At 37.9% G+C, this 14,980-nt stretch overlaps 1 protein-coding gene across 1 annotated transcript; it reads left to right on the forward strand.

Annotated features, from left to right (window-relative positions):
- The first annotated feature begins 10,542 nt into the window (after positions 1-10,542).
- Positions 10,543-12,882, forward strand: LOC108048387. Its single transcript, XM_017128988.1, has 3 exons — positions 10,543-10,791; positions 12,193-12,441; positions 12,557-12,882. Exons 1-3 carry the CDS (start codon positions 10,707-10,709, stop codon positions 12,676-12,678), a joined length of 456 nt encoding a protein of 151 aa, XP_016984477.1. The 5' UTR covers positions 10,543-10,706; the 3' UTR covers positions 12,679-12,882.
- The last annotated feature ends 2,098 nt before the right edge of the window (positions 12,883-14,980 follow it).

Consider the following 14,980-nt stretch of genomic DNA (forward strand, 5'->3'; position numbering starts at 1 on the left):
AGAGCAAATATCAGGTTCTCTATAACAATGCCTTGCTTATTGGGTGAAATTTGAAATGGCCTCCAGCTTCTTCAATTAAAATTATAATTATCTTTTTGAAGCTATAAGCTACTTATCCTAAGCACACCTGAACTACACTCATGTAAAAATAAAATTTCCAATCCAAGAAATCAGGAAAGGAAGCCATAATATAATTAAACTTAAAAAAATATATTTTTTAAGAAGTTAAAATTATATGACTAATTTTTTGAAAACTTTTGTTTATTTTAAGCAAATTTAATAAAAATTCTCGACATGCACAAAAATTTGAATTGAATTTTTAAGATAATAATTTTTGCACAGTGTCGGACTTTCCTGTAAAGCTAAGTCCTTGCTGCATCGTTTTCTGAAATTGCATTTGATGCGTGAACGGGTTTCTAAGCATAACGTATTTTAGCCTTGCGTTCCCTTGAATTTTGGCCTAATCGGATTGCTTTAGGTTTCGACGTATACTTAATTTTCCGGGTATTTTCCGATTGAAACATCGGAATCCCGGAGATCCTATACACTGGCCTGTGCCATTGTTTCACCGTAAACTTGGCAGGAATTCGAAAACAAATGCAGTATACAAATAGCTCCAACCGGGAACTGGCTGAAAGTGGTGGTGCATTTGCAGTCTCCGCACACCGAACGTGCACCATTCTGTTTGCTTCAAGCACCACCAACCCACCATTCTTATCCCCGAAACCATCCACTGCACATTGGAATGCAGCACAGGAAATATTTCACACCAAATCAAAAAATAGCTATTAAAATTCAAAAAAATGGTCTTACTTATATATAAGCCACAAACAAAAAGGTCATCACCAATCAGCCACAAGTTAAGCTCAAGAATATGAATTATGATTAGGAATTTATAAAGCTAAATTATTTAAAAACTACTTACAACATTTCTCTTGACTTCTTGAGATGTCTTGATATATAAGCAATTTGAATCAGAAAATATCTGCCGTCCCAAATAAAATCGGTGATACTGGAACATAAATAAATATAATAAAATACAGGAATTTTTTCTATTACTAAAAAGGGCATGCTTAATATTTGTTTTGAAAATTTGTATATGCTTGAATTGCATTTCCTAAACTATTTTGTGTCCGATTGGTTTATGGTCTTCTATACCTCCTATTTTGAGCATATGATCTGGTCTATCGGCTGGCTGTCCCACTGTTCACCGCCTTCATTTCATTGGGGCATCGCTGTCATGGAAACTTTTGAGAGCCGCACCAAGTTGGCACCGAACACCGAGCATCGAGCATCGAGCAGCAGCTGATTATGCGCTGTATGCTTTGTGTTTGATATGTCATAAGCTTTTTTGTTTGCTCTGCATGCATGCAGTACGAAAACTGCCGCAGCCAGGCGAGAATCACTCAAAAAAAAATGCATATACAGAAGAATATGAAAGCCAATATATATAATAAATGATATTAGATAAACCCTATCTTCCATATTCCAAAATAATAGATCTTATTTAATATTGTGGATGAAATTTGTTTATCGCATTTTGTCTTAGGATCTCTAAAAATATTTTTAAATACTTTCTATAAAAACTTTAATTGTAACATTTTTGTAAAAAGGAAAAAGAATTTTTTTTTAATTTTGATTTTGGTTGTATAAAAACCATTGTTATAAGGGAACATTTAACAATTTGTAATTGATCTCTTATTTTGGTTTTCAAAAATATTGCATAACTTAAATTAACTTGTAAATTAAAAATATTTCTCAATTTTAAGCGCATAGAAAAGAGAGCTCAAGATCGATTAATCAATATTTATTGTTAATATAATTTCTTTCTCTGTAGGCCGAGAGGTAGATGGTGGGTTGTCCAAGAAGCAGCAGCCATATTCGAATTTTATTTCGCTTTTATTATTTTCCTCGGTTTTCGCATCTTTTTCTGTCGCTGTTGTTGTGTTGGCATTTGGGCGAAAGTGCAAACAGCAGCAGCGCTCTCGAAATGTGCAAATATCAGCCTCTTCCCACTGAATCCCACTATCATGTGGAGCACGCAACTGCGGTCTATATGGTCTACAAGGGGAGGGGGCGGGGGGAGTTGGCAGGGGGTGCCAAAATCAAATAACATTTGCCATAATTACACAAGTACTCAACTATATTTATGCTTATTTATTTGCACACTCGCACACAAGCTGCAGGCGATGTCTTCAGATCAGCTCTGGTGCCCGAACTCGGAGCTATGACAAGTCCACCCTACCCCACCCCATTGTAAACGCCCCTCGACCCTCAACCCCCCACCCTGTGACAGCACTTTCCTTGCCACATTTTTGCGTATGCAAATATTTTCACATCTCAAGGCACTTCCGCACCTTTCGCCCAACGAATGCCCTGACTGCAGTCTATACGCAAAGCCATTCATTTAATCTGAAAAATATATGATCTTCTAATCGCAGATAATACTTTTAAAAGGCTTAAGTTTTCACCCATCACCTATTTTCTGAAAAGCCATTGCCATGTAGCTCAAATATAAAAGCCGAATATAAGCCATAAGAACAATTAAAAGATTACCTCATTTCCAAACTGATGGCACATTCAAAATTAAATACTTAATTTAAATAAAATCAAAACATACATTATTTTTAGGCTTATGTAATATCTTTAAAATAGTGAACTAATGAAACTAGTTACTCTGGTCATGGAGCATTTACAATAAGTTCACTAAGCAATCTTTGAATATATTTCGCAAGGGAACCCCTAAACAAAATAAATTATGGTCGATTTGATAAAGAGCTATGCAATTCTTAATCGTAGACTGATTAGTAAACTTTTTTGAGAGTATTTAGGACCAATAAAGTTCTATATCGACTAGTCTTTTGATTGTAAATAAATATATTCAATAAATCTACCCGAATGATAGCCATTCTAGCACACTCTGGAACTCTACGATCTCCGATTGGTGTTAACCGAAAGCCAATTAGTTATCCAAAACAATATTCGGCTTGTTCCTGTGCTCAAAGGTGAACAAATAAGATATCGACGAGAGGTCAGTGTATGCAAATTTCGCCGTGCCTACGGCAATGTTTTCCGAGTTGCCGGCAACTCTGCTATTGACTCTGGGATGCTGCATCGTAGTCCCCAGTTTCCAATCCCCAATCCCCATTCCCCAATCCCCATTCCCATTACCCCTCTGGATGGCTCGACACGCTTTCCCACCGAGCGTTTTGTTTGCCTACCTGTTGTCTGTTTAGACTTGGTCTTGGTCTTGGTCTGGGTCGTAGTTTCGGAGCCCCTTACCCTCGTTTTTGGCCGTGGCCACAGTGCATAATTGAAGTGCAAATATACCGAGATGGCTGTACGCATAGACTAAAGAGGAGACCTCGGCAAATCAAGAGCAAGAGCTCATATTTTCAAGCTATTGGTTGCCCAAACGCGAACCAACCCATGATGCAATTACCCACAATGGGCCACTTAACACTTGGGCGTGATCGCATCTAAACACAACAAGGGTTGCATAAAAACGATGCCCTGATCTGATGATGTCCGGGATTGGACCGAAAAAAGTAGTACCCACTGGAAAAAGAGGCTAAGCCGAAAGATAAACGAAAGAGATTCGCTTGCCCCGCTTGTTAGATGTTTATCCAGCGATCCCCTTGTTTGTTGTTCAATTGGTCAAGAGAAAAGCGCTGGTAATCAGCGGACCAACTCCCTAACGATAATGGGAAAAGAGTTCGGGGAGCGGCATTTCATAACTCTGAAGTAAGTGAACTGCAAGATTTTACAACGCATGGGGAAAAGCTGATTCAAAAATAAAAAAGTGTCTGTTTGTATTGTAAAATTTGATTGTGTTTTTATTTCAAAATGTGCTACTTAAAAATGGTTAAAAAAAGGTCTGTTTGATTCAAATTCCGAAAGGTAGTGCCTAAAATAGTATTTATTTAAATTATATTTAAATTCTTACAATAAGATTTGGAGACTATTGAATACGTATTACTCTGTTAACCAATTTCAAACCCCTTATCAAATAATTACACTTTTAATTCTATTGCCGCGGGAAACCATCTGTCGCTAAGTTATATTTATCTGCCGACATTTTAAAACTTAATTTTTTAAAAACTTTTGAAATAATTGTTCGATTGGAAACACTTTTTAATGTCCAATTACATTTCCCATGTAGTGTAACCGGAATAGCTAAGACTTTTGATCTATATAGAGGGTATGTAAAGGATGGCTTGTTGAAAATTCTTTCCGAATAGCTAATTCGAATTCCGCGAATGATTTCCTGACCTGCGCCAAGTGCTCTTCTTAACCCACAATTTCAGCCCCGGTGAATGCTTAACCCCAGGGAAACGGGAAGTTATGCAACCGATCCACAAGCTGATTGTCTGCCCCTCTATTGATTGCGGGGCAGAGTTTTGCATAATTTTATTGGCACCACAAGGGGGGCAAACAATTAAAAGACAAACATAATATTGCCCCCGGCGACGGTGGCAACAGCAACATGGCAGCGATGACAATGACAACGCGCTCGTTGGTCAATTTCATTGTGTTGACTTTGTAATGGCAGCAGCAGCGACGAACAACAAACAAATCAGCCAACAATAGTGGGCAAATAAAATTATTTAGTCGCTGGCTGTGATAATTTTCTAGCCCTGCAACGGGCAGATACTCCAAATGGGCCCCTCAAATCGGCAAATCAATTTGACCCAAGTTGCAAATAAATTTTCGCAACCTCCTGAACAGCCGCCCGAAATCCAGCCCAACTTTTTTGTTATCGGTGGCCGTAAAAGGGCCCCATGTGATGTCATATCCCTGTTCTCGTGTTCGTCAATGTATCTCGTATCTTGTAACTCGGGCGAATGTTTGTTTGTTGGCAAATTTTGTACGGTAATCAGGAAGAAACTTGGCAAACTCGACGGAAGAGGAGGTTGTACTAATGTGGGTGGAAATTGGAAGTTTGCAATCGCGCCATTCCTTTAAAAGTATATTTTCAAGCCCGAAAGCAAAAGTTTAATCACAGGTTTCTATGAATGATAACCAAAATGTATTAGTCAGTCTAAAATATATGAACGAATTCTTTGAATCAAATTGCATTTAACTTTTAGGTCACCGGGGACAAAATCTAAATGGTTACAGTTGATTGCAAATTAAAAACAAAAATGTATGCAATATTTTGTGTCAATTACAAATTTTCCTGGTCATAAAAAATGATTTCTAAGCAATGATTTCTTTCGAGGTTTTCAGCGAATAGGATGAAAATGTATATTTCGTATTGAGCATCTTAAAAAAATTTAAAATATTACAACATATATCCTTTTTTAAATTTGATTAGTTTGTCTTTCAACGACAACAAATCCTTTTTAGTGGCTCTAAAAAAAGATAAATATGAGGACCGAAATGTCCATTTTGTGTTTTTAGCTGGGTCTAAACTATGTGTTATCTTTTCACATTTTTCGAAAACAATGAATGTCATGCTTCGATGTCCAGTGATTTCATCCAGTCCTAATCGAAACGAATAGTTATCTTTGGAAAATGTAATGCAATTGACTTCTGATTGGAGTCAACAGTGAGGGGCTCTGGAAACTTGCCGAAAAAGTTGCCAATAAGTATCTGCTCCCTTAATAGTTAGACAGGGCCCCCGGCAGATACTTAGATACTTAGATACTTGGGTACTTGAGTACTCAGATGCCTGGATACTGGGATAGTCAGTCAGATACTTGGATGAGCAGATACGGAGCAGTGGCAGTCCCGAGAGCCGGTTGCCTGGCTTCCTCAAAGTAATTAAGCCGAAAAAGTATCTCGTATCCATGAGATACCCACTCGAGCCACGCAGTAACGGCTGTGGCAGTAACCGAGCTTTTGTATTATTCTGTATCTGCATCTGGAGAGTTGCTCTCTTGACGCATTTGCATGCTTATTACTTATTCTTTATGCCATTTGTTTGTTTGCTCTCATTTTGGCCATATTCCCCCACCCCCCTCCATGCCATCGTCCTTTTTGGTCCTGACTTTGACTGCTCGTTCTGGATTCGACTCCTCGTCTCTTGTCATAATTCTGAGCATTTAACATGTTTCTCTTGTCCAAATTGTCAGAGTTGTCAACTTGTTTATTGCATTTCAGTTTGTCATATAAGCCAGAGCGATGTGGGTGCTTTCCGGGGGGAGTGGGGAAATGGGGGAGTGGGAAATGGAAATGGGAAATGGGCGGCGTTTTGGGCCGCAAAACACTTGGATGGACAAGCTTACGGCTCCCCCAACGCACCGAAAGTTTTCATTGACGTTGATGAAGTTGTAGCTGCTGCTGCCTTTTGTGGCTTTTGCATTTTATAGAAACTGTCAAATAATAAAGCTAATTTGCATATTTTTCGCAGAGCAGCGAGCAGCGTTGGCGTTTTCTTTTCTCCGCTCTCGGAAAACTATGTATGAGTCAGATTTCAGTCTCAGTTTCAGTTTCAGTTTGTAGTTTATCTCCGGCTGCAGGCATCTACTGGCATTATACGGATGCTCCGCATTCCTCAGGACTTCATATATGAACTCGTCTTATTTTTTCATCGCTCCTATCTGCCTTAATAATAATCCACTCTGTGGGGAGAGGAAGGACCTCCATGTTGGCCATATGACAGACACAAGCTGGAAACTGAAACTAAATATTAATTACAGCCCTCACTCACAAATACTAATCTGGGGCTTGAATATTTAAATATTTTAAATTGATTTATGTGATTTTGGGGGTGTGCCTTGGGGTTTTTCAAAAATATAATTTCCCTTCTCCCTCCTGCCCCTTGTTATCATATTAAATTGTTTAAATATTGGCATTTTTACATTTCGTCTGCAAATAAGTTGTGTAAATATAGCGCAAGCATCAACAAACACATCACTGCCACCATCGACACATCCACCAGACACAAATAAGAACTCCTGAGAGCACAAATATTGGTTTGTGCCACACACAACGTTGGCAGCAGAAACAAAAGCAACTAATGCAATAAAAATAACAATAACAATAATAATAATAATAATAACAGCGGCAACAGAAGCGCAACGAAAGCACTTGTTGGGCAACATATTTCTAATAAACAAAATTCGCGTTGTAATTATAAATTGTTCATTTATGTGAGTTTTTCAGTAGGAGTTCGTGGTAATTATAACAATATTCAGTTTTACATCCTCCAAACGATAGTGCTTTTAATTACTTAAATTAAATTTTCGATTTTTAATTATTATTATATGGGATCAAGTAATTGATTTGGAAAATTTCATTCCGGATTAAGCATTTTGTTGAGGGGGGCGCTTGGTTTTTTTGCTTGTTTATTCTTTATTTTTTCCTCGCGGTTGGCTTAAATTTCGTTTTTGATGATTCCTACTTGACCAAGCATTTCCGGACTTCAAAATCACATATTTGTAAATGTTTGTGGGCTCGTTATAAATGTTATTATTATTATATATATTTGTATGCTTAGATACTTACTAATCGCTAGTCACACTTTTGAATGTGGAATTGTGTGGCGGAAGTTGTGACTTGTTCCCATTGCATTTTCGGTGGCAGCCAATTGGTTATTAGCCCGCATATAAATCAAAGCACCCACAAATAAAATAAATATTTTAAACAAAACCAAATGGGTTTTCGATGGCCATTTCACCGCCGTGCATTGTTTACGAGTTTAATTTTGCATATGCCCCATGGACATGCCCCAAGTGCCCCCTTTCACCATTTGCATTGGCCAGAAGGGAATTTCGGTTGCGGCATTCAATTTTGTGGTCAGTCGACAATGGGCAATCGAAGGTGGTAACAGGTAGGCGGGGGCGGTGAAAGAGCAGTGAAAGGGCGGTGAAATGGTGGTGAAGGGTGGAGGGGGGGAGGCGGTACAGGTGCGGCATCTGGGCGTGGCAGCGTATCAGGCGTTTAATTGAGGTCACCCATCGCGGGCTGGAAAGTGGCCGCACAAGCCACTATAAGAAGCAGAAGTGACCTGTTTACGCGAAAGACGAACTTCAAGATACAAAAAGAGAGAGAGTGAGATAAATTCCAGTGAAACGAAAACCAATAAATAAGACGCAGAGCGAGGGAGAGAGACGGCGAGATGGCGGTGACGTGCGTGGTAAAAGTAATGCCTCGTCGGCGGTTACGTCACATGTATCTATCAGATACGCGCACGTATGCTCGATCGCCAGCGCACACTGGTTCCGCTTCACAAAAAAAAGATATCTACAAGACATGGAATGGAGATTAACATGAGTGACAGCCATCACTAGAAATACAAATATTTTAAAGTCGATTAATTCTCGTAGGATTAATACCTTCGTCAACCATCCACCTACAAGTAAAGACAATAATTAACAATAACGAACACTTTATTTTAAATAAATACAATAAATAAAATATTTATTGTTGATTTTAATACAATTATTAACCAGCAACTGAAAAATACATCTACACTACGTTAAAATTAATTAGAAACTAAACAATTAAATGAATAATTCGAAATACAAAGGTAATAACATTTTAATAATTATAAAAAACCATAACAAAATTGTAATAGCAAGAAAATGATTACAATGAATCATGTAGTGGTTCATAAATACAAGCTTTCTGAGTAAAATATTGTATTAAAACTTAAAACAAATAATTTAATTTCAATAATAATACATGCAGTGCTTTATATTATTTATAAAATGGCATAATTTGTACTATTTTATGTTAAACCTCATATATTAACGTTTAAAAAGTATACTTTGGCTTCAACATTTTATATTTATGTTGTTGATCGTTAGTATAACCACTGTGCGGCCCTTCTTTTGTCGCATTATTCTATTGTTTTTATTGTTTTCTTTCGGGGCTCGCGGAGTTAAACTTACAAATTGAGATACATGGCCGTAGATGCACTTGAGATACGGAAGCGGATGTAAATACAGCAGAAAAAAGAGTATAAGCTTACATTTTCAGATGGTATAAAATGTATGTACAAATTCAGAGAGGCATTTTATCAACCGATCAATGATAATGTTGCTAAGAGATTATCCAATTAAAAGTTATGTTGTGAAAACATTTCAATATGCTCGATGAATTCCAAACTGACCAAGTTGCACTTTTGTACAGATACAAATGGGAGGGCATAAGAAAGCTGTCTGGCTTACAGATTAGCCCTGTTACTTATCCGCAATAAGCTTGCGACATTGCGTGCGTGAGATCCAAATGGAGGGCGGCCCATCCATCTTGTTATCTACAAGTACGCATTTGTATCGTCGTATCCCCATCTGCATCGCCATCAGCATCTGCAGCAGGTGATGACATCACTTGTGTAATTTTTTGTGTGTGGAGTGTGTAGCAGTGTAGACATGACAAGCGGATTTGCATCAAAAACGTGCAACAAATTTACAAGATAATCAACGCAGAGCGACGACGAGCACATAACGAGATACACGTACCGACAGATACTCGGTCGAGTCAGTTGCAAATGCAAATGGAAATCAAAATGAAAATGAAAATGAAAATGAAAATGAAAACGGCAGTCGAAATGAACATTTCATATTTGTTTTCCAAGGGCCGGGGCCTGGGAGCATTTTATGCTCGCTTTCATCTGCTGCATTCAAATTGCGCTTGACCAGGCTCAAGCCGGGCTCGATCCACTGGCCAGAAGCAGCTGTTGGGGCCAGTTAATTAAATGAAATTACATTTGGGAGCCATTTCGGCAGTTTCGAACGGGCAGCGGTAAAGGGACTTTCGCCTTTCGAGCTTATTGCAGGAGAAAGTGGATGGGGATGCCGATTCGGACTGGGATTGAGATCAAGATTGAGATTGGCGGGAGATCATCTCACCTCCTAGAATGTGATGTCTGGACCCAGCCCATTAGCATAATGGCCAGAAATCAATTAGCAGCTCGGACTCAATCAAAATGAAACACTTTTACTTTGCTTTTCGCGTTTCTCGTTTCGCCTTAAACGATTAACAACCGAAATACCGAACTCTAACCAATACCGAACCCAAATCCAAACAAAAAACAAACACCGACAAAATCCGTTTCAGATGTTTGTTTTATGCGCATAATTCGAAATTTATTTTATGTCTTATTAATTTTACATAAGCGATGCTTCGACCAGCGCTTCCGCGAGTCTGGGAAAATAACTTGGGACGGCGGCAGATGAAGCAATTAACAGCAGAAGATGGAGTGGAAAAGTAAAAGTTGAAAAGGTTGCAGCTGCAGGTGGCGAGATTTCGCTGCCAATCGAGAAATGTGTCAACGGCCAGAAATTTGAATCTGACTGCGTGGGAGTTTTCGGCTGAGTTTTGCCAATCAACTTGTCAGAGCAATCGAACCGAGAAATACAAATACATATCGAAATACACCGGCTGCTTCGAATTGGTTCACTTCACTTCACGGCCCCCGTAACTTTCGTTAAAGTCTCACTCAACCTTTTTTTTTTTTGACTTTTGGGTGTGCTGGAAAGCTGAAATCCGAGATCTGAGCATCAACTGTCGTGTCATTTGCTTTGTTGTCGCGCTGCTGCCTCCAGAGCCATCAAATATCAAATCAAATTATATATGAATTTGTCACAAGTTGAAAGCGAAAGCCCCATCGATCGCCACTCGATCGTGGCTCTATAAAGGTTTCCTTTGTTGCAGTCGACGCACGGCAGTCCCAGCATCAGCACACACATCACTCGGCACTCGGCACTCGACACTCGGCTTTTTGGTGGCAGGAGAGCTCTACGCAGGAATCCCAGATGTTGCGCATACGCAGTGTGGACCACGTTCTACTGCTCGTGCTCGTGGCAATCGTCTTCGTTACGGCGAAACAGGAAACTGCAGGTGAGTGGGTGGGAAAAAACAGTTTACTATAATACTTCACTATAAGCTAAATAATAATTTATAATTTAATCAGCAAATAAAAGCATACCTTAATGTATCCAATCCAAGAATTATTTTTTACTTTTAGTTGCATTTTTTTCGATCAAACAAGTCTTTAAAAGATTTTTGGGGTAATATTAAAGCAATGTTTATTATAAATTAAAAGTTTGAACGTAGATAATTATTTGTATTCTAGTAAACACCTGATCATTTCTATTATAACAATTTATTTGAGTTAGAATAGAGACAGGGATGGTAACTACCAACGATACTTTAGTTTACAAACAAAAAAACATTCATTTGAAAGTTTAAAATAACAACTACTTTAACTATATCTTTAACATTTTTAACATACTCCTACTCCTTGAAGATTCGACTTCTTAGTTTTTCGGCTTCACAAAACAAAAACACATTTGGAAGAGAATGATATAACTCAAAGTTGTTCTTATAAATTGGATTTAGAACACATTTATTTTGTTTCATTTCTCACAGCTAAACCGTAAATATATTTTCTTTAAGTTCACAATTCAACGAAGGGGTTAAACTCTTTTTTTGTTCAAGCAGATTAAAATATAAGTCTTTTTTGTAACTTTCCAGCTTTTATTAAAATTCGGATAACAAGTTTGTTGCATAATAAACCAAATAGTGGAAGCGTAACTAGTCCAATGTTTCGGCTTAATCGCATAAATCGGCCAACACGAGCTTTTTGAATGAAACTTATATGGGTTTTGTTTTCAAAAATAAATAAATATAGGATTATACGTTTATTTTTATTTGGGCAAACTTACAGCTTTGAATATATGTTGTTAAATTAAATTTGTATTTAAGTTCGAAGCTTAAAGACCAAAATGTAGATTTCTTTCGCAACCTTAACTCGGAATTGATAAGTCTAAGTGTTTGATTATTAAGCTCTTTAATAACTTGATAACCTTAATTGGCATTTTTGAATGATTTGATAGATACATAGAAAGAAATAAAAGAAATTAAAGAAATAAATTAAGAAATTACAATATCATTCTGCAGATATGCCTGATCTAGCTATAGGGTGATACATGTACATTAAGTTCAACAATTCTGCCAAAATATTAGTAAAAAAATGAACTTATTTATTTATTATTTATTTATTACAAATAATAGAATAGTTTATCAAACTAAGGCTAACATAAAAGGCATAATAATGTTTAGAATTACTAATTATATATATGTTTTTGGGTTTTATATTATGCTGTAAATATTTTTTTCTGTTAGGAATTTAATTTTTTTCTTTGGAAGGTTTTTTAAGGAAGTCGGTGGTTTTGTAATTTTTAAAAATTTGTTCCTTTATGTGTGTTGTTGTAAATGAACTATTTGTGGTTCCTTCAGCCCGCCAGTTCGGTGGTCAGAACTTCGGCAATGGCCTGGGTCCCGCCTTCGGAGGCGTTGGTGGTTTCGGGCCGGGAATAGGCCCCGGACTGGGACCCGGATCCGGATCCGGACCGGCAGGATTTCCGGGACAAGGACCCGGCTACGGACCACCGCCGCAGCAGCCCGGATGCCCGCTGTGCGACTCGTCGGTGTACACGTACTGCTCCCACAAGATGGTCCACGACGCCTGTTGCTGCGACTTTCCAGGTAATTAATCAGTGGCTCCCGCCCCGAAAGCCTTTGGCGACATTATTTATGCACGCTTTTTAATCGCCTGCATTTATTAATTTTATTCAATTTGGCATTACCCCCCTCCCCCCAGCCACCACCGCCCCCCAGCTGCGACCGCCCCAGTGTTTGTACTACGACTGCTCGCTGCTGTATGCCAAATCCTGCTACGAACACGCCCTCATCAAGAACTGCTGCTGCAATAATCCCTACTGAAGCCCACCAACCGGACCAACTGTCAGCGTCCATTTATCGGAAAAGCGGCCAAGTGATTTGTTTGCCCTTCTGCTTAATTTATTTATTCAATCCATTTAAAATGCATGTGCGCCGCGGACAGCTTAATTTTTTAAATCAAATTCATGCGATTGTTTAATGCAAGCGGCCGCTAAATTTAATTAAGTAAATTATTTGAAAACCGAATGTGAGTTGTGTTGTCTTTGTTAACGAACTATTTGACTGGCAAGGCGGAACACAAAAATGCCAATTGAAAATTGGGCTCAAATTGACTTACCTGAAAATGCTTTTAACGCGAAAAATGTGACAGAAAGTTCTGTATTATTATTGTGAAAAAGTTCACAAGTTGAAATGCAAACAATTACATTTATTTTATGCGGGCAACCAAATTTGTTTGTAAAATTAAATTGTTTGTATTGCTTTAGCCAATCATAATTATTTACATAGTTCAACAAATTTAAATAGTCGTTAAATCTCAGCTGAACCTAAAAATCATAAGGGAACTTCAGTTAAGAGTGTCCAAAAAATGGAAATCAACTATTTCCAATCTTATAATGCAATGTTTTTATAAACAAGTCATGTCTTTATCGTTGACTTTTTCCTATGACTTACATTAAAGGTCATAACATATAAATAGAAAATTAACGATACAGATTTACATTATTTGCTTTAAATTATTGTTGGAAAAAATACAATTTGAATAAGCTTAAACTGTTATTTAATAAGCTTATCAAAATTACCGAAGAAGAATTACATTGGCTACCAAAATTTTAGCCATGTTTTGGGACAGACATGATTTAATTTTTTCTAAGCCGTAAATTAAATACATTCCCTGCTGCATCGCCCATGGATAACTAACTTGTTCGCCGGATTATTCGGCATTAAAAATGTGTTCAATTAATTCATGGCTTTTGTTTGCATTTCACCTACTCGCTGCCTCATTTATCAATTGTCGTGTTGGGCTCCACTCCATGCTATTAGCATAATGAATGTTTTCTCTCCAGATTAATTGATTTTTAATACGCAGCCATAATCGGCACACAAATACGCATCTACAGCGATATGTATGCAGATACTACAGATTTTTTCATTATCTAATCCCAAATTATGTGGCTCCATAAATTATTTACAAAAAAATCACATATATTTATAAATGAGAGCCGGGCCATAAAGTATAAAACTTTCCATTTACACGCACATTTAAATTTAAATTAATTAGTTTGAGCACAAACACGGCCAATTGTGAATAAATCAGGTCCCAAGAAACCGTACGAAAAATGAATGTCGAAACAAATAAACAAAAATACGATAATTTTTTCTTTGCCCCCCTCCTCCCTTCTTGATATATAAAAACAAATCCAGAAAAAAATCTCTGGAAATTTCGTAGGCGATTATTAGATGACAGCAACAACAGCATTCAGAAGATAATAACAACGACTCAAAACTTCTCTGGGTTCCTCTGCGCCGTCGCTTTCTTCAGCAGCAGCCCCTTTCCATAAATCTAAAATTATAAAAATCTCTCGTAATCCACACAGCAGAAACATCGGCAGCAAAAATTCAAATACAAGGCGCGGCAAGAAATATTAGCATATTACATAAGAATTTTCACTTTCATTTAGTATGACGAGGCGACCAATCCCCCCACAATCCACTCCACTTCCCTTGATTCCATTCCATTTGAGCCACTGAGATGACGAAGTCGCCGAGTTGAGACCCCTCTCGGCAAATACATTTTGCTTGATTAGCATAAATCTCTATATTAAGTGGCTCGCCCGCCGCACCCCCTATTTTTTGGGAAACGGTAGGGGGCGGGGGGTTGACTGGCAGGCGGCAAGGCCATTGCCGATGGCAGCTTTCTCCACAGCCTTGCCACAGGGTATTACGGCACTACGACACTGGGTCTCCGCTTGCGACACTCACAACTGGCCAGCTGTTTATTAAATATTTATACAACCGATTTATGCCACGCATCTGCTAATAGGTTTATCACCTAGTTTCGTTTAATTCCAGTGCGATGACTAATTAAGACTAAATAGACTGATCCGGGTTTCACTTTGATCGAATTTTGCCCATCATATTTTTAAGCTCGAAATCAATGGTTTAATGACTGCAACAGTAAACATTTTACATTTCGAATTTCTCCAGAAATAATTAATTTAATTCCGTTAAGCTGTCCAAAATCAAATCAATTTTATGGCTTACACCTTTTAAATAACTACATTTCAATTATTAAAAATATAGCGACCAACGTATTATGTAATATTATCGCTTTAGAAATCTATTT

The sequence above is a fragment of the Drosophila rhopaloa genome, unplaced genomic scaffold (genome assembly GCF_018152115.1).
Source record: "Drosophila rhopaloa isolate 14029-0021.01 unplaced genomic scaffold, ASM1815211v1 contig_3, whole genome shotgun sequence".
NCBI lineage: Eukaryota > Metazoa > Arthropoda > Insecta > Diptera > Drosophilidae > Drosophila > Drosophila rhopaloa.

Excerpts from the sequence above, each read along its gene's own strand:
- LOC108048387 (XM_017128988.1), top strand. The coding sequence starts at position 10,707 with ATGTTGCGCATACGCAGTGTGGACCACGTTCTACTGCTCGTGCTCGTG. Across the intron at positions 10,792-12,192 it reads GGCGAAACAGGAAACTGCAG|CCCGCCAGTTCGGTGGTCAG; the intron begins GTGAGTGGGTGG and ends TGGTTCCTTCAG. Across the intron at positions 12,442-12,556 it reads CTGTTGCTGCGACTTTCCAG|CCACCACCGCCCCCCAGCTG; the intron begins GTAATTAATCAG and ends CCCTCCCCCCAG.